This window comes from Phyllobates terribilis, unplaced genomic scaffold (genome assembly GCF_046119375.1).
Source record: "Phyllobates terribilis strain yellow unplaced genomic scaffold, ASM4611937v1 Scaffold_4__5_contigs__length_816908805, whole genome shotgun sequence".
Lineage (NCBI taxonomy): Eukaryota > Metazoa > Chordata > Amphibia > Anura > Dendrobatidae > Phyllobates > Phyllobates terribilis.
In genome coordinates, this window is record NW_027362764.1 from 760,664,913 (window position 1) to 760,685,218 (window position 20,306).

Genomic DNA, 20,306 nt, shown 5'->3' on the forward strand with positions numbered 1-20,306 from the left:
GGGACGTGGGCTACTTATATCCGCTTCTAGCAAGGTAGCCAGAAGAGTACAGTCAGTTTGGGAGGCCTACAACTCCGCCTGGCCAGGGGAGATCCCATCTGCTCAAGGACGGACCAGGCCCCGTTCGCTAGCAAGTACTCCGGGAGGGTCTATCGTTGTTACCAGTAAAGACCCTGAATTACACCGCACCGTCTCTGAGTGGTTCCTGCTACCCCCATCTTCCATGTCGGCTGCCCTAAGGCCATACCCCTCCCGTTGGGGGTTATACTATCACGCTGCACAATTCTACACCGGCCTCAGCGGTCTGCCCTGCAGCGGCAGCTCCATAGCTGCAAATCAACGGGTGGCGTAGTCGACACTCAAATAACATCTATCAAGACTGCCACACACTGAGTTTGACTCCCTGGGCACGGACCGGGTCCCCGCCACTCGGAGACTACAACCCTCATCTGATCCGGTTCCGGGTAAGCCCCATGCGCTAGACGCTGCGCGACACAGCAGGCCCAGGGGCGCGTCAACTTTGGCGTAGTCGGCAGGATTTCGTGCCCGCAACCACCGGGTACTGCGTGCCTGAAAAAGAGACTTTTAAAACTTACCATCCGTGAAGTTTTCCCGCCATCGGTGAAGATTCCCGCCATCCGGCGCCATTTTCAGCCTTCTTCCCGCCATCTGTGAAGATTCCCGCCATCCGGCGCCATCTTCAGCCTTCTTCCCGCCATCCGTGGAGTTTTCCCGCCGTTGGACGCCATCTTGAGGACGCCGCGCGGGAAGAAGAGGGGCGTGGACTCTGAAAAGCCCGCGAGAACTGAAGCCCCGCCTCACGTCCGGACGTTGCGTAAGGTCCTGGAAGGAGCCCAGCAGACGCCGACGTCACCGGAGCGCGACGGAAGGTCCTCAACCCTGACGATCCACTGCGGAGCCGCGGCCTACGGAAGAGGATCATCGCAAGGTAGGCCACGGTCCACTAGGGGGGAGAAGGATGTCGGATACGGAGGAGAGCTTCACCGCTTCAACCCCCGCCAGCGCCACCGCTGTCGCGGTCATGCCTTTCACCATGCCCTATATCCCGGGGGCAGCCTGGCTACCCCAGTACTCAGGGGAGTCGCATACCCTGCAGGACTTTAGAGAAAGGCTGGATAGCCTCTTCCAGGTGTACCCCCTCACAGAGGAGCAAAAAGTGAGCATCCTGGTGGCCCAATTAACCGGAGCAGCCCGAAGGGAGGTAAAGTCCTGGCCACCTGGGGGGAGGACTGTCGCAGGGATACTAACCCGGCTGAGGGACACCTTTGATACCCGCACCTCAGCCGAGATCAAGCTTAGATTCTACGGGTGCAAACAGCGGGCCCATGAGAGTATAAGGGACTATGCCCTGAACCTACAAGAGGCCCTGAGAGCCGTTAAGCAGACCGACCCTGACGGCGTGGGAGACGAGGACAGGCTGTTGACTGAACAATTTATAGAGGGTTTATATTGCAATGCCCACCGAACCCAGTTGCGGGCAATGGCCCTACAGGACCCTCATCTGGGATTTGCACAGTTCAAGGACAGAGCCATCCGGGTGCTCCGAGAACCGGCACCGGATGGCGTTGTGACCCACAGGCGCCCAGCTATCACTTACCACCAGGAGGCGGCGCCCTTGTCGGCAGGGCCTGTAGGGGCTGATGCGCAGGCTTTGAACAATGACCCGGCTCCAGACCTGCACCATCAGGTCCAAGAGCTAGCTAAAAGCGTTGCTGCGTTAACCCGAACTGTGCAGTCTTTACAGGCTTCCACTCCAGGGAAGATCCAGCTGGCATCCGGACCGGAGAACATCCCGTGGCGTCGACCAAGGAGGACCCCACCGGCCAGAGGAAGACCCAGTGACCGGTACAACGAGGACGGACGACCCATCTGCCGCCGCTGCAATCAACCCGGACATATGGCAAGGTACTGTCCTTTAAACTGGCACAACCTGGGGGTAGAGGGCCAACCCCCAGGAAAAAGATCACCAGGCCCATCGAACTGGCGCGACAAATATGTCGGAGGACGTCCAGTCTTGCCTGTGGTACTGGATGGCATCCCTATGAGTGCCCTACTGGACACCGGGTCACAGGTCACCACCATCCCGTACGTGCTCTTCAAGCAGTACTGGAATGACTCGGATATAACCCGCTACCCTGACGACGACTTGAGTATCATCGCCAGCAATGGTCAGCCCGTGCCACAGATCGGATTTAAAGAGGCGACCATTAAAATCGGTAGAGTCGAACTAGCAGCACAGGGACTGATTATTGTAGATATTGACAAACACGAGAGTCACCCAAAGATAACGCTAGGAACTAATGTAATTGAAAATTGTCTTGCAGAGGTGATTTTCCTTTTACAGCAGGTTGCCAAGAACGCCAGCTCCGGCAAGCAGCGGGTGCTCCAGAAAGAGATCCGGGCACTGATGCGACGGCAACAGGTGGAACTCTCTGGCGGTGAGATTGGTAGCGTAAGAATGTGTGACCCTTTTCCTATTGCCATGCCCCCAAAAAGTGAAATGATGATTTGGTGCCGGGCAGCTATTGGTCTGAGAGGTAGAGATTACCAGGCAATGGTAGAACCAGTTTACTCAGACAGTAGGCCCACCATCTTGACAGCACGGGGGGTGGTTAATGTACGCCATGGGAGGGTGCCCGTTCGCATAATCAATATCGGGAAGAGGGAAGTGTACCTGCCCCGGTATGCCACGCTAGCCAAATTATATACCATTAACCAAAATGCTATACAATCTGTGGAACCCTTGCCTCCATCTCACCCGGAGGAAGGTAACGGCTCTAAGAAAACAATGGAGGACTGGTGTCAGCAACTACATTTGGGTACTGACTCCACTCCCTCACATCAGAAACAGGGAGTCTATCGGGTGGTTCAAGAGTACGAGAGAGTGTTTAGTAAACACCCGTTAGACTTCGGGCGAGTCAAGGGGGTAGAACACCACATCCCCACGGGAGACCATCCTCCCATAAAAGAGAGGTATCGACCCGTACCCCCTGCACACTACCAACACGCCAAGGGGATGCTTAGAGACATGAAGGAGGCTGGGGTGATCAGGGATAGCTGTAGCCCCTGGGCAGCTCCACTAGTCTTAGTCAGAAAAAAAGACAACACCATGAGGATGTGTGTAGATTACCGGAAAATCAACCGTATCACACACAAGGATGCGTACCCCTTACCAAGGATAGAGGAGTCATTGGCTGCTTTAAGATCTGCTAACTTCTTCTCTACCTTGGATCTCACTAGCGGGTACTGGCAGGTTCCTGTAGCAGAGGCGGACCGGGAGAAGACCGCATTCACCACCCCGATGGGACTTAGCGAGTTCACCTGCATGCCGTTCGGACTCTGCAACGCACCAGGAACCTTCCAACGACTAATGGAGTGTTGTCTGGGCCACAGAAACTTCGAGACGGTCCTGTTGTAGCTGGACGATGTCATCGTATATTCCAAGACGTATGAGGACCACCTGAAACACCTGGCGGAAGTGTTCGAAGCTCTGGCGAGTTACGGCCTAAAGGTGAAACCCTCCAAGTGTCACCTCCTGAAACCAAAGGTGCAGTACCTGGGACACGTGGTGAGCGCTGACGGAGTGGCTCCCGACCCTGATAAGATCACCGCAATTAAGGAATGGCCAAGCCCCTCCAGCGTAAAAGAAGTGCGGCAGTTCCTCGGGTTGGTAGGCTACTACCGAAGGTTTATTCTCGGTTTCACCAAAAAGGCAGCACCTATGCAGGACCTCCTGATAGGCCAGTCCCGGAAGGCCAAGAACCAGAAGCCGCCCTTCAAATGGGAGGAGCTGGAAGAAGAGTCCTTCCGCCAGCTGAAGATGGCCCTCACGGGGGACGAAATCCTGGCGTACCCGGATTATAGCCAGCCCTTTATCCTCTACACCGACGCCAGTAACATCGGGCTAGGAGCCGTACTGTCCCAGATCCAGCAGGGGAAGGAACGAGTAATCGCCTACGCCAGCCGAAAGCTGCGACCCACCGAAAGGAACCCCGAGAATTACAGCTCATTTAAGCTAGAGTTCCTGGCCGTAGTATGGGCAGTCACCGAGCGCTTTAAGCATTACCTCGCTTCTTCCCGGTTCACCGTGTACACGGATAACAACCCGTTGACACACCTGGACACGGCAAGACTCGGTGCCCTGGAGCAGAGGTGGATGGCCCGTCTGTCCAACTACGAGTTCACAATCAAATACCGGGCCGGACGCTCCAATACCAACGCGGACGCCCTGTCCAGGATGCCCAACCTGCTGGACGAAGGAGAAGATCCGGAGGGACTGGAAGAAGTTGAACTCCCTGCGTTCCACCGTCATGGGACTATCCAGTATTCCCACCGGGTAAGGAGTAAGCAGGCTGCTACGTTGAACCCCTTACCTCACTACAACTGGGCGGAAACGCAAGACAGCGACCCTGCCGTCCGAATGGTGAAGGAGATGCTGACTCGCCCGGAGGCTTGTCTTGAACCAGATGCTCCGGAGGAAGCCAAACAACTATGGGCAGAGAGGAGTCGACTGTTCCTTTACAAGGGGAAGTTGTGCCGCAGAATGGTTAACTCCCGGACGCATGAACTACTCTGGCAAGTAGTGGTGCCACGAAGAGACGCAGCCATGGTGATGGAGGCATACCACGACGGAGCTGGACACTTCGGGTGGAAGAAGCTGGAGTTCCTGCTGCGCGAGCGATTCCACTGGGTAGGCATGAGGGGAACCATTGAGAAGTGGTGCAGAGACTGTGGCCCGTGCAACCTAAGAAGGAAGGACCGTGCCAGCCAGAAGACTCCCCTGCAGTCCATCGTCACCCGGCAGCCGTTGGAACTGGTAGCCTTGGATCATGTAAAACTGACCCCAAGCAGAAGTGGCTACGTCTACGCACTAACCATCGTGGATCACTACTCCCGGTTCTTGGTTGTCGTCCCCGTCAAGGACTTAACAGCTCGAACAGCAGCGAGAGCCTTCCAGCAGCATTTCTGCCGTCCACACGGGTACCCGGACCAAGTGTTGACAGACCAGGGACCTGCCTTTGAAGCGGAGGTCTTCCAAGAATTCTGCACTCTGTATGGCTGCCGGAAGATAAGGACGACACCCTATCATCCGCAAACTAATGGACTTTGCGAGAAAATGAACCAGGTGGTAATGGATCTTCTGAAAACGTTGCCCCTGGAAGAACGCAGTCTGTGGCCTGAGAAGCTGCCCGATCTGGTGGACCTATACAACCACATCCCGGTAGGTTCCACCAACTGTACCCCGGCTTACCTAATGAGGGCAAGACCTGGTAAGTTACCTGTTGACCTGGAAATGGGAGTCCTGACACCCGAGGACACTTCACCAGAAGCAGACTGGGACACAGAGAGGCAGCAGCAGTACCGGAGAGTACAGGAGAGCGTGGAGCGAAGTCTCTGTCAGGCTAGGGAAAGACAAGAGAAAACTTACAACCAGTATGCTCCCGCTGTTCCCCTGGTACCCGGAGAGCAGGTCTTGAAGAGGAAGAGACGGCTCCACAAGTTGGACGACCAGTGGGAGAAGGACCCGTACACCGTACTGCCCTCAAGCCACGAGAACCCGAAGGTTTGTACCATCAGTAAAGACGGAGGGGAAACCACAGCCATTGTATCCTGGGACCACCTGAAAAAGTGTCCCGAACAACTGAGGAACCCTGAAGAGGAACAAGAAGACCATCGACCCGTAGAGGAAAGGGAAGATATGGTTAGTACTGTGCTCGGGGACTTCCCTCGGTCTTGGACTCAAGTCAATGGTGCAGTTGTGGTACCCGTACTCACCTTCCTCCAACCAGCATCCCAAGCACCTACGGAGCAACAGGTAGAGCTGGAAGAACAGCCGGTCCAGGAGGCAGAAGACCCCACACCAGCAGACCAGGAGGATCAACCCTCTGCTTGCAGTGAGCCTGCCATATCCCTAGTGAGCCAAAGAGCCGGTAGACAGCTGCCCAGTTTACCCTTGACAGCTCCTACACCCTGTAGTTCAGGGCTAGACAGTCAGCTCCGTAGGTCCACTAGGGCCACTAGAGGCCAGTTACCCGCATGTTGGAGGATTTGAAGTGTATAAATTGTTTTATTTATGTTTACCTGTGTATTGTTGCTTGTGTATAATTTTGTGTTTCTAGTTATTTGTAGGAGTCCTTGGTGGATTTACCGGGAATCCCTTGTACATAGTTGGAGCGTAACCCAGGATGGACTAAAGACTGTTAAGGACTCGGGGCAGGACAAACTCCTACCTGGTTACGTCTCCCTGTTTTGGTGAAATGGACACCTTGCTTTTCTTCAAAGACTGCACCCGGTTACGGACATGCCGTGACCACCTTTATGTGTTTCTTCTTATTGTACTGTTATTGTTGTTATATCTTGTTATGTTTTTCTAAAATATGTTTAGTCCCGGAGTACTAAATTTCACTAGGGGGGAATGTGGCACCCCAGGGGTCTGGTTTCCCACAGTAATGTAATGTTATGTCTGAGAGCAGGTGGGAGGTCCCTTGGTCAGGAATCCTATGCATGCCACACCTCCTGCCCAGTCCTGGGAGGGGAAGAACTTCCCCTGTATAAACCCGGGGCTGAGGCAGGGTTAGTGGTAGAGAAGAGAAGCAGCATAGGAATAAACAGCAGAAGCTCAGTGGGAGCAATACTACTACGAGTCAGGGGCTGGCAGCTGCAGAGCTCGCCCTGACTGAGAAGCTTTCTTACCGGACCCGGCGTCCGAGGCTGTGGGGACTAACTCTTACCCAGCAGCAGAAGCCGACCGGCAGGGGATTTCAGGTCCTCAGGCCCAGAAACCCGAAGGCACGGTCACACGCGTGGGACCAGCACCGCCATCGTGGAGCGGAAGCCATAGAAGGCCCCGAGTCACCGGCCATACGGGTGAGCACCACACGGTACACTCAGGGACGTGGGCTACTTATATCCGCTTCTAGCAAGGTAGCCAGAAGAGTACAGTCAGTTTGGGAGGCCTACAACTCCGCCTGGCCAGGGGAGATCCCATCTGCTCAAGGACTGACCAGGCCCCGTTCGCTAGCAAGTACTCCGGGAGGGTCTATCGTTGTTACCAGTAAAGACCCTGAATTACACCGCACCGTCTCTGAGTGGTTCCTGCTACCCCCATCTTCCATGTCGGCTGCCCTGAGGCCATACCCCTCCCGTTGGGGGTTATACTATCACGCTGCACAATTCTACACCGGCCTCAGCGGTCTGCCCTGCAGCGGCAGCTCCATAGCTGCAAATCAACGGGTGGCGTAGTCGACACTCAAATAACATCTATCAAGACTGCCACACACTGAGTTTGACTCCCTGGGCACGGACCGGGTCCCCGCCACTCGGAGACTACAACCCTCATCTGATCCGGTTCCGGGTAAGCCCCGTGCGCGAGACGCTGCGCGACACAGCAGGCCCAGGGGCGCGTCATAACCACACACGGAGATGGCAATATTTGGCATAGGTAGGTTATTGTTATGATCTGCAACAAGTACTAAGGAAAGAAAGGGGAAAGCTGTCCCTACAGTAAGACTAAGCTGAATCCCTACGATGTAGCGGGCTGCCTGTTCCTTGTGAACAGATCTGCCTTAGTCCTCGGTTAGTCTGAATGAAGACCTATAGCATAAGGGGAGGGGTCCCTAAAGAACTAAGGACTGGAACAAAAATGGGACACCTCGTAAACAGAGAAATTGTTGCAGAACACAAAAAGATAAACTGACAAAAAGGTACTAGAGCTCCCAGAAGGACCAAGCAACCTGACAGAGAAAGGCACAGAAGCACCTGGCTAGAGAAACAGTCAAATAACACTGAAGTCCAGCACAGCCAAAAGGGCGGGGCTGGAATATAAAGGCAGATGGTCACGTGATCGCAAAACACAAGATGGAAAAAACAAACAGGAGGGTTCTAACAGTTATTGGAGGGAGGAAACACAAGGAGTTCAGTTTTGGAAAAATTCTGTTTCAGATGCAGGGAGGACATGATGTTAGAGACAGCGGGCAGACAATGGCTGGTGAGGTGATTTGTAATAATGCAGGGGTGATGTCCGGAGAAGAGGTGTATAATTGGGTGTCATCAGCATAGAGATGGTAATAAAAACCGAATCTACTAATGGTTAGTCCAATAGGAGCGGTGTATACTGAGAAGAGAAGGGGGCCTAGGACCGATCCTTGAGGAACCCCGATAGTAAGGGGACGAGGAGAGGAAGAGGAGCCGGCAAAAGATACAGTGAAGGAGCGGTCAGAGGAGGAGGTAGGAGGAGAACCAGGAGAGAGCGGTATCTTTGAGCCCGATAGAGCGGAGCATAGTGAGGAGGAGCTGGTGATCCACAGCGTCAAACGCGGCAGAGATCCAGGAGAATCAGCAGGGAGCAGTGATCATTGGATTTGGCTGTTAGTAGATCATTAGAGGCTTTAGTGAGGGCAGTTTCAGTAGAGCGTAAGGAGTGGAAACCGGATTGTAGAGGGTCAAGAAGAGCGAGAGGCGAGAGTGGACCAAGTGATCCAGGAGTTTAGAGAAGTAACACACAATTGCGCCTGCACCAGATTTTGGTGGACGCCGGTTTTGTCCTAAACTTTGCCCAATTTTCATTCATAGGGTAGGTGGAAGATGCTTCAGGAAATGCTGGTATTTTTCTGTTTAGGAGTTGTTTTCATCTTTTCCTGAATGTTTTTTCAACATTTTTGCCAGCTGGCTTTTTTTTAAGCATTTTTCAATAGTTTTTGGAGCGTCTTTCTTGCTGGCATTTTCTGGATGATTTTTTTTTTTTACTCCATTTAACAATGAGGAAACCACCAGTGTTTTTTTTAAAGCAAAAACGCTGGTAAAACACTAAAACAAAAAACCTTCCAAAGCATCTTTTGCGCTTTCTCATTGACTTCTATTGTAAATTATAGAGAGTCTTCTGAATAAACATGTTAGAGTTCTTTTAACCTCTTGGTATCTTTAGGAATCTGAATCCGTTAAAAACGCTCAAAAGACTGAACATGTGAACAGTAAGCTGTTTTTGCATGGAAATGATTATGTTCATTCTTTTGAGAATTTAGGTAACACTTTTACAAGTGGTTTTCGGAGCGGAATCCACCTGAAAAAAAACACTGTGTGCACATATTCCTATGCAGCAAAAGAAAAACGTGCTCACGGGGTGTGATGGTTTGCCATGACACCTGGGGGTCTGCTGAAGACCACCATGTCTGTCATTACGATCTTCTTGTGAAAGCCAGCCCATGGTCGACGTTCATAAGAGATTGTGATTTTTGCTATACATAGTGGTGCTGCAGCCCTGCTATGTATAGCACAAGCGATCAGACAATCGCAGATTCAAGTCCCCTAAGGGGGACTATTAAATACAGTAAAAAGTGGGAAAAAAAAGTTTTAAAAATATAAAAAAATAAAAAACACAAAAGTTCAAGTCACTCTCCTTTTGCCCCATTAAAAATAAAACAATTAAAAAATAAATAAAAATACACATATAGTCCGATCTATCAAAATATCACATAAATGAATCCGATCAGTAAATGACGTAATAAAAAAAAATAATGAAACGCCACAATTACAGTTTTTGGCTGCCACAACATTGCAATTAAATGGCAATAAGAGGTGATGAATCAATAAAAGTGTCAGATCAGGATGAAAAAAGAAGCCCTCACCAGCCCCAGATCCTGAAAAATGAAGACGTTACGGGCCTCGAAAAATGGCGACAAAAGCAAACATGTTTGGTATCTGTGTACTCGTACTAACCTGGGAAATCATATTACCAGGTCAGTTTTACTATATAGTGAACATTGTAAATAAAACCGCCAAAATTCGTGAAATTGCAATTTTATTTTGCAATTTCAACTCACTTGGAATTTTTTTTCACGCTTTCCGGGGCAGCACATGATAAAATGAACGATGTCATTCAAAAGTACAACTCGTCCCGCAAAAAAAAAACCAAGTCCTCACATGGTTATATTGACGGAAAAATTAAAAAAAAAATAAAAAAGTTATGGCTCTTGGAAGAAGGGGAGGAAAAAAACAAGAAACCCCCCCCCCCAAAAAAAAAAACAGAAAATGGCCCTGGTGGGAAGGGGTCAAAGATGTATTGCCCAATATCCGTGGGTACCAGCTCTGCTCAGCTGCCCATTGGAATGAATAGAGACCGCCATCCACATCCACGACCACCTTTCATTCATTCTCCCTTTTTGGTGCGGTAGATAATGGCGTCCTCAACAGGTACAATGAGAAGGGAAAAGTTCCAGACGTGGGACCCAGAACTATGAGAGATTTATGGCATATTAATGCCATAAAAAAATACAAAATGTGAATACCCCTTTAACATGACTTCCTACATGGAGCTGAGGGTCTGTTACAGTGTATCAGTGCAGGCAAAGCAATGTTAGCGGAGCACAGTAAAATAATGCAGATTTCTCTGCTGTCCTGGACTCCAGGCTGGTGGTCCTCACTGCCACTGATACATTATATATGCTGATCCAGACAGAAGTTTCCATTCACCGTCAGACCACCACACTGGATTTATACTGGGATCTGGATTTATACTGGGATCTGGATTTATACTGGGATCTGGATTTATACTGGGATCTGCAGCACTCACTGGGAATCCGCCGTCATTCTAGCTGACCGTCTGCTTCTCCATTCCAAGGTGTTTTTCTGCATTTGTAGCTGCAGCCATGATGTCATGGTAGAATATTATGACATCACAGACCTCTTAAAGGGAAACTGTCAGTTGTGAGCGCTCGCTGTAAATGTTGGTGCTGCGTGTATTATCTGTTACACTTTCCTATCAGACAGAGGCCGTTGTCTGCAGCACAATACGCTCAGGCTTATACACATTACACGGAAATTGAGGCTCAGCATAAATGAGTACACCCCTTTTTGAAAAGTAAAATTTGAACTCAACAATTTCCCAAATTTTGACACGACTGAGTTTCATAAAACATTCATAACATGAAAGTAAACTGAATAATGTAACTTTCAATCCAAATTGTAATTAGGATAGTTTGTTATTATCTAATCAACGATCAGTTGGTACCTAGTGCCCAGCCTGAACAGCGCTGCAGCTGATCACTGGGGGTGCTGGGTAATGAACCCCCACCAATCTGACATTGGTGACCTATCCTAACATCTCATTTCTGAACAACCCCTTTAAGCATTGTATACATAAGTATACTATAATAGTAGTGGTGGTGGCACTGTATGGCACTGTAACGTGTTATTGTGGTGGTGGTGGCACTGTATGGCACTGTTATGTGTTATTGTGGTGGTGGTGGCACTGTATGGCACTGTTATGTGTTATTGTGGTGGTGGTGGCACTGTATGGCACTGTTATGTGTTACTGTAGTGGTGGTGGCACTATATGGCACTGTTATGTGTTATTGTGGTGGTGGTGGCACTGTATGGCACTGTTATGTGTTATTGTGGTGGTGGTGGCACTGTATGGCACTGTTATGTGTTATTGTAGTGGTGATAGCACTATATGGCACTGTTACAGTATGTGTTATTGTAGTGGTGGTGGCACTATATGGCACTGTTATGTGTTATTGTGGTGGTGGTGGTGGCACTATATGGCACTGTTACAGTATGTGTTATTGTAGTGGTGGTGGCACTATATGGCACTGTTATGTGTTTTTGTAGTGGTGGTGGCACTATATGGCACTGTTATGTGTTATTGTGGTGGTGGTGGCACTGTATGGCACTGTTATGTGTTATTGTGGTTGTGGTGGCACTGTATGGCACTGTTATGTGTTATTGTGGTGGTGGTGGCACTGTATGGCACTGTTATGTGTTATTGTGGTGGTGGTGGCACTGTATGGCACTGTTACGTGTTATTGTGGTGGTGGTGGCACTGTATGGCACTGTTATGTGTTATTGTGGTGGTGGTGGCACTGTATGGCACTGTTATGTGTTATTGTGGTTGTGGTGGTACTGTATGGCACTGTTATGTGTTATTGTGGTGGTGGTGGCACTGTATGGCACTGTTATGTGTTATTGTGGTGGTGGTGGTGGCACTGTATGGCACTGTTATGTGTTATTGTAGTGGTGGTGGCACTATATGGCACTGTTATGTGTTATTGTGGTGGTGGTAGCACTGTATGGCACTGTTATGTGTTATTGTAGTGGTGGTGGCACTGTATGGCACTGTTATGTGTTATTGTGGTGGTGGTGGCACTGTATGGCACTGTTATGTGTTATTGTGGTGGCCCTATATGGCACTGTTATGTGTTATTGTGGTGGTGGTAGCACTGTATGGCACTGTTATGTGTTATTGTGGTGGTGGTGGCACTGTATGGCACTGTTACGTGTTATTGTGGTGGTGGTAGCACTGTATGGCACTGTTATGTGTTATTGTGGTGGTGGTGGCACTGTATGGCACTGTTATGTGTTATTGTGGTGGTGGTGGCACTGTATGGCACTGTTACGTGTTATTGTGGTGGTGGTGGTGGCACTGTATGGCACTGTTACGTGTTATTGTGGTGGTGGTGGTGGTGGCACTGTATGGCACTGTTATGTGTTATTGTAGTGGTGGTGGCACTATATGGCACTGTTATGTGTTATTGTGGTGGTGGTGGCACTGTATGGCACTTTTATGTGTTATTGTGGTGGTGGTGGCACTGTATGGCACTGTTACGTGTTATTGTGGTGGTGGTGGTGGTGGCACTGTAATGTGTTATTGTAGTGGTGGTGGCACTATATGGCACTGTTATGTGTTATTGTGGTGGTGGTGGCACTGTATGGCACTGTTATGTGTTATTGTGGTGGTGGTGGTGGCACTGTATGGCACTGTTATGTGTTATTGTAGTGGTGGTGGCACTATATGGCACTGTTATGTGTTATTGTGGTGGTGGTAGCACTGTATGGCACTGTTATGTGTTATTGTAGTGGTGGTGGCACTGTATGGCACTGTTATGTGTTATTGTGGTGGTGGTGGCACTATATGGCACTGTTATGTGTTATTGTGGTGGTGGTAGCACTGTATGGCACTGTTATGTGTTATTGTGGTGGTGGTGGCACTGTATGGCACTGTTACGTGTTATTGTGGTGGTGGTAGCACTGTATGGCACTGTTATGTGTTATTGTGGTGGTGGTGGCACTGTATGGCACTGTTATGTGTTATTGTGGTGGTGGTGGCACTGTATGGCACTGTTACGTGTTATTGTGGTGGTGGTGGTGGCACTGTATGGCACTGTTACGTGTTATTGTGGTGGTGGTGGTGGTGGCACTGTATGGCACTGTTATGTGTTATTGTAGTGGTGGTGGCACTATATGGCACTGTTATGTGTTATTGTGGTGGTGGTGGCACTGTATGGCACTTTTATGTGTTATTGTGGTGGTGGTGGCACTGTATGGCACTGTTACGTGTTATTGTGGTGGTGGTGGTGGTGGCACTGTATGGCACTGTTATGTGTTATTGTAGTGGTGGTGGCACTATATGGCACTGTTATGTGTTATTGTGGTGGTGGTGGCACTGTATGGCACTGTTACGTGTTATTGTGGTGGTGGTGGTGGCACTGTATGGCACTGTTATGTGTTATTGTGGTGGTGGTGGCACTGTATGGCACTGTTATGCGTTATTGTAGTGGTGGTGGCACTGTATGGCACTGTTACGTGTTATTGTGGTGGTGGTAGCAAAGTATGGCACTGTTACGTGTTATTGTGGTGGTGGTAGCACTGTATGGCACTGTTACGTGTTATTGTGGTGGTGGTGGTGGCACTGTATGGCACTGTTATGTGTTATTGTGGTGGTGGTAGCACTGTATGGCACTGTTATGTGTTATTGTAGTGATGGTGGCACTGTATGGCACTGTTATGTGTTATTGTGGTGGTGGTGGCACTGTATGGCACTGTTACGTGTTATTGTGGTGGTGGTGGCACTGTATGGCACTGTTACGTGTTATTGTGGTGGTGGTAGCAAAGTATGGCACTGTTACGTGTTATTGTGGTGGTGGTAGCACTGTATGGCACTGTTACGTGTTATTGTGGTGGTGGTGGTGGCACTGTATGGCACTGTTATGTGTTATTGTGGTGGTGGTAGCACTGTATGGCACTGTTATGTGTTATTGTAGTGATGGTGGCACTGTATGGCACTGTTATGTGTTATTGTGGTGGTGGTGGCACTGTATGGCACTGTTACGTGTTATTGTAGTGATGGTGGCACTGTATGGCACTGTTATGTGTTATTGTGGTGGTGGTGGCACTGTATGGCACTGTTACGTGTTATTGTGGTGGTGGTGGCACTGTATGGCACTGTTATGTGTTATTGTAGTGATGGTGGCACTGTATGGCACTGTTATGTGTTATTGTGGTGGTGGTGGCACTGTATGGCACTGTTACGTGTTATTGTGGTGGTGGTGGCACTGTATGGCACTGTTACGTGTTATTGTGGTGGTGGTGGCACTATATGGCACTGTTAAGTGTTATTGTGGTGGTGGTGGCACTGTATGGCACTGTTACGTGTTATTGTGGTGGTGGTGGCACTGTATGGCACTGTTACGTGTTATTGTGGTGGTGGTGGCACTATATGGCACTGTTAAGTGTTATTGTGGTGGTGGTGGCACTGTATGACACTGTTACGTGTTATTGTGGTGGTGGTGGCACTATATGGCACTGTTATGTGTTATTGTGGTGGTGGTGGCACTGTATGGCACTGTTACCTGTTATTGTGGTGGTGGTGGCACTATATGGCACTGTTAAGTGTTATTGTGGTGGTGGTGGCACTGTATGGCACTGTTACGTGTTATTGTGGTGGTGGTGGCACTATATGGCACTGTTATGTGTTATTGTGGTGGTGGTAGCACTGTATGGCACTGTTATGTGTTATTGTAGTGATGGTGGCACTGTATGGCACTGTTATGTGTTATTGTGGTGGTGGTGGCACTGTATGGCACTGTTACGTGTTATTGTGGTGGTGGTAGCACTGTATGGCACTGTAACGTGTTATTGTGGTGGTGGTGGCACTGTATGGCACTGTTACGTGTTATTGTGGTGGTGGTGGCACTGTATGGCACAGGTGTTATTTGGCACCATCCTATATGTATATATATGACGGCACAGGGCGCCCACCAGCGTACGGCGGCTGGGGGTATCAATTAGAATTAACCCCTTCACGTGCGCACATAAGGAGACAGTAATACTGATTATCACAGCAGTCCTCGCTTTACCCCATCACCAGGACACGCACATTTCCCCTTGATCGGCGTTGACATCATGGGAGGTTTTGCCGCCATCTTGATAAAATCGGACTCCATAATCTGGAATAAAGAACATTGCTGTTATACTGGGATTACAATGTATCCATTAGTGTCATCATATCTATGGTAATGGGGTGAGAAGTTTGGGGCAGACGTCAATAAGGGGGTCCGGCAGTGCCCCTTCTTCTATACATACTGTGGGCGTAATCAGGTTGCATTAACCCCCGCTTGTCCCTCTTCTTGGCTTCTACCTGTTCCAATGTCTGAAGGTCAGAACTTTTCGTCTTCTCTGTCTTGTATCTGGAGCCACTTATACACATTCCTGCCGTATCTCAAGGACTTTCCATGTGCCGGGATATGACGGAGGAGCCACAGACTGAGGAGGACTGAGAAATTTAGGAACCCCGGCTTTATATAAAGCGCCCGCGACTGTAGGGGCAGAGCTGGAGACTTCTGGATATCACTGAAATATCAATTATCTGTGGTTGGCACAGGCTGTAACATGGGGCATCTGTGGCTGGCACAGGCTGTAACGTGGGGCATCTGTGGCTGGCACAGGCTGTAACATGGGGCATCTGTGGCTGGCACAGGCTGTAACATGGGGCATCTGTGGCTGGCACAGGCCGTAACATGGGGCATCTGTGGCTGGCACAGGCTGTAACATGGGGCATCTGTGGCTGGCACAGGCCATAACATGGGGCATCTGTGCCTGGCACAGGCTGTAACATGGGGCATCTGTGGCTGGCACAGGCTGCAACATGGGGCATCTGTGGCTGGCACAGGCCGTAACATGGGGCATCTGTGGCTGGCACAGGCCATAACATGGGGCATCTGTGGCTGGCACAGGCTGTAACATGGGGCATCTGTGGCTGGCACAGGCTGTAACATGAAGCATCTGTGGCTGGCACAGGCCATAACATGGGGCATCTGTGGCTGGCACAGGCTGTAACATGGGGCATCTGTGGCTGGCACAGGCCATAACATGGGGCATCTGTGGCTGGCACAGGCTGTAACATGGGGCATCTGTGGCTGGCACAGGCTGTAACATGAAGCATCTGTGGCTGGCACAGGCTGTAACATGAAGCATCTGTGGCTGGCACAGGTTGTAACATGGGGCATCTGTGGCTTGCGCAGGCTGTAAAATGGGGCATCTGCGGCTGGCAAAGGCTGTAACATGAGGCATCTGTGGCTGGCATAGGCTGTAACATGGGGCATCTGTGGCTGGCACAGGCTGTAACATGAGGCATCTGTGGCTGGCACAGGCTGTAACATGGGGCATCTGTGGCTGGCACAGGCCGTAACATGGGGCATCTGTGGCTGGCACAGGCCGTAACATGGGGCATCTGTGGCTGGCACAGGCTGTAACATGGGGCATCTGTAGCTAGCACATGCTGTAACATGGGGCATTTGTGGCTGGCACAGTCTGTAACATGGGGCATCTGTGGCTGGTGCCAGATGTAACATGGGGCATCTGTGGCTGGTGCCAGATGTAACATGGGGCATCTGTGGCTGGCACAGGCTGTAACATGGGGCATCTGTGGCTGGTGCCAGATGTAACATGGGGCGTCTGTGGCTGGCACAGACTGTAACATGGGTCATCTGTGGATGGCACAGGCTGTAACATGGGGCATCTGTGGCTGGTACAGTCTGTAACATGGGGCATCTGTGGCTGGCACAGGCTGTAACATGGGTCATCTGTGGATGAAACAGGCTGTAACATGGGGCATCTGTGACTGGCACAGGCTGTAACATGGGGCATCTGTGGCTGGCACAGGCTGTAACATGGGGCATCTGTGGCTGGCACAGGCTGTAACATGGGGCATCTGCGGCTGGCACAGGCTGTAACATGGGGCATCTGTGGATGGAACAGGCTGTAACATGGGGCATCTGTGGCTGGTACAGTCTGTAACATGGGGCATCTGTGGCTGGCACAGGCTGTAACGTGGGTCATCTGTGGATGGAACAGGCTGTAACATGGGGCATCTGTGACTGGCACAGGCTGTAACATGGGGCATCTGTGGCTGGCACAGGCTGTAACATGGGGCATCTGTGGATGGAACAGGCTGTAACATGGGGCATCTGTGGATGGAACAGGCTGTAACATGGGGCATCTGTGGATGGCACAGGCTGTAACATGGGGCATCTGTGGCTGGCACAGGCTGTAACATGGGGCATCTGTGGATGGAATAGGCTGTAACATGGGGCATCTATGGCTGGCACAGGCTGTAACATGGGGCATCTGTGGATGGAACAGGCTGTAACATGGGGCATCTGTGGCTGGCATAGGCTGTAACATGAAGCATCTGTGGCAAGCACAGGCTGTAACATGGGGCATCTGTGGCTGGCACAGGCTGTAACATGGGGCATCTGTGGCTAGCACAGGCTGTAACATGGGGCATCTGTGGATGGAACAGTCTGTAACATGGGGCATCTGTGGATAGAACAGGCTGTAACATGAGGCATCTGTGGCTGGCACAGGCTGTAACATGGGGCATCTGTGACTGGCACAGGCCGTAACATGGGGCATCTGTGGCTGGCACAGGCTATAACATGGGGCATCTGTGGCTGGCACAGGCTGTAAATGGGGCATCTGTGGGTGGTGCCAGATGTAACATGGGGCATCTGTGGGTGGCACAGACTGTAACATGTGTCATCTGTGGATGGCACAGACTGTAACATGGGGCATCTGTGGCTGGCGCAGGCTGTAACATGGGGCATCTGTGGCTGGCGCAGGCTGTAACATGGGGCATCTGTGGCTGGCACAGGCTGAAACATGGGTCATCTGTGGATGGAACATGCTGTAACATGGGGCATCTGTGGCTGGCACAGGCTGTAACATGGGGCATCTGTGACTGGCACAGGCTGTAACATGGGTCATCTGTGGATGGAACATGCTGTAACATGGGGCATCTGTGGCTGGCACAGGCTGTAACATGGGACATCTGTGGCTGGCACAGGCTGTAACATGGGGCATCTGTGGCTGGCACAGGCTGTAACATGTGGCATCTGTGGCTGGCACAGGCTGTAACATGGGGCATCTGTGGCTGGCACAGGCTGTAACATGGGGCATCTGTGGATGGAATAGGCTGCAATATGGGGCATCTATGGCTGGCACAGGCTGTAACATGGGACATCTGTGGCTGGCACAGGCTGTAACATGGGGTATCTGTGGCTGGCACAGGCCGTAACATGGGGCATCTGCGGCTGGCACAGGCTGTAACATGTGGCATCTGTGGCTGGCACAGGCTGTAACATGGAGCATCTGTGGCTGGCACAGGCTGTAACATGGGGCATCTGTGGCTGGCACAGGCAGTAACATGGGGCATCTGCGGCTAGTACAGGCTGTAACATGGGGCATCTGCGGCTGGCACAGGCTGTAACATGGGGCATCTGCGGCTGGCACAGGCCGTAACATGGGGTATCTGTGGCTGGCACAGGCCGTAACATGGGGCATCTGCGGCTGGCACAGGCTGTAACATGAGGCATCTGTGGCTGGCACAGGCTGTAACATGGGGCATCTGCGGCTGGCACAGGCTGTAACATGGGGCATCTGTGGCTGGCACAGGCTGTAACATGGGGTATCTGTGGCTGGCACAGGCCGTAACATGGGGCATCTGCGGCTGGCACAGGCTGTAACATGTGGCATCTGTGGCTGGCACAGGCTGTAACATGGAGCATCTGTGGCTGGCACAGGCTGTAACATGGGGCATCTGTGGCTGGCACAGGCCGTAACATGGGGCATCTGCGGCTGGCACAGGCTGTAACATGGGGCATCTGCGGCTAGTACAGGCTGTAACATGGGGCATCTGTGGCTGGCACAGGCTGTAACATGGGGTATCTGTGGCTGGCACAGGCCGTAACATGGGGCATCTGCGGCTGGCACAGGCTGCAACATGTGGCATCTGTGGCTGGCACAGGCTGTAACATGGAGCATCTGTGGCTGGCACAGGCTGTAACATGGGGCATCTGTGGCTGGCACAGGCTGTAACATGTGGCATCTGTGGCTGGCACAGGCTGTAACATGGGGCATCTGTGGCTGGCACAGGCTATAACATGGGGCATCTGTGGATGGAACAGGATGTAACATGGGGCATCTGTGGCTGGCACAGGCTGCAACATGGGGCATCTGTGTATGGAACAGGCAGTAACATGAGGCATCTGTGGCTGGCACAGGCTGTAACATGGGGCATCTGTGGCTGGTACAGGCTGTAACATGGGGCATCAGTGGCTGGCACAGGCTGTAACATGTGGCATCTGTGGCTGGCACAGGCTGTAACACAGGGCATCTGTGGCTGGCACAGGCTGTAACATGGGACATCTGTGGCTGGCACAGGCTGTAACATGGGGCATCTGTGGCTGGCACAGGCTGTAACATGGGGCATCTGTGGATGGAATAGGCTGTAATATGGGGCATCTATGGCTGGCACAGGCTGTAAGATGGGGCATCTGTGGCTGGTACAGGCTGTAAGATGAGGCATCTGTGGCTGGTACAGGCTGTAAGATGGGGCATCTGTGGCTGGTACAGGCTGTAACATGGGGCATCTGTGGCTGGCACAGGCTGTAACATGGGGTATCTGTGGCTGGCACAGGCCGTAACATGGGGCATCTGTGGCTGGCACAGGCTGTAACATGGGGCATCTGTGGATGGAACAGGCTGTAACATGGGGCATCTGTAGCTGGCACAGGCTGTAGCATGGGGCATCTGTGACTGGCACAGGCTGTAACATGGGGCATCTGTGGCTGGAACAGTCTGTAACATGGGGCATCTGTGGATGGAACAGGCTGTAACATGGGGCATCTGTGGCTGGCACAGGCTGTAACATGGGGCATCTGCGGCTGGCACAGGCTGTAACATGGGGCATCTGTGGCTGGCACAGGCTGTAACATGGGGCATCTGTGGCTGGCACAGGCAGTAACATGGGGCATCTGTGGCTGGCACAGTCCGTAACATGGGGCATCTGCGGCTGGCACAGGCTGTAACATGGGGCATCTGTGGCTGGCACAGGCTATAACATGGGGCATCTGTGGATGGAACAGGCTGTAACATGGGGCATCTGTGGCTGGCACAGGCTGTAACATGGGGCATCTGTGGCTGGTACAGGCTGTAACATGGGGCATCTGTGG

At 51.4% G+C, this 20,306-nt stretch overlaps 1 protein-coding gene across 1 annotated transcript in view; it reads right to left on the reverse strand.

The window, feature by feature from the left end:
- TMEM71 (transmembrane protein 71) overlaps window positions 1–20,306 on the reverse strand; it is an 85,154-nt gene that overhangs the window by 28,698 nt on the left and 36,150 nt on the right. Inside the window, exon 2 of the mRNA XM_073676801.1 lies at window positions 15,173–15,242. Coding sequence (XP_073532902.1) covers window positions 15,173–15,239 — 67 coding nt within the window. The 5' untranslated portion in view covers window positions 15,240–15,242. The remainder of the gene's footprint in view (window positions 1–15,172; window positions 15,243–20,306) is intronic.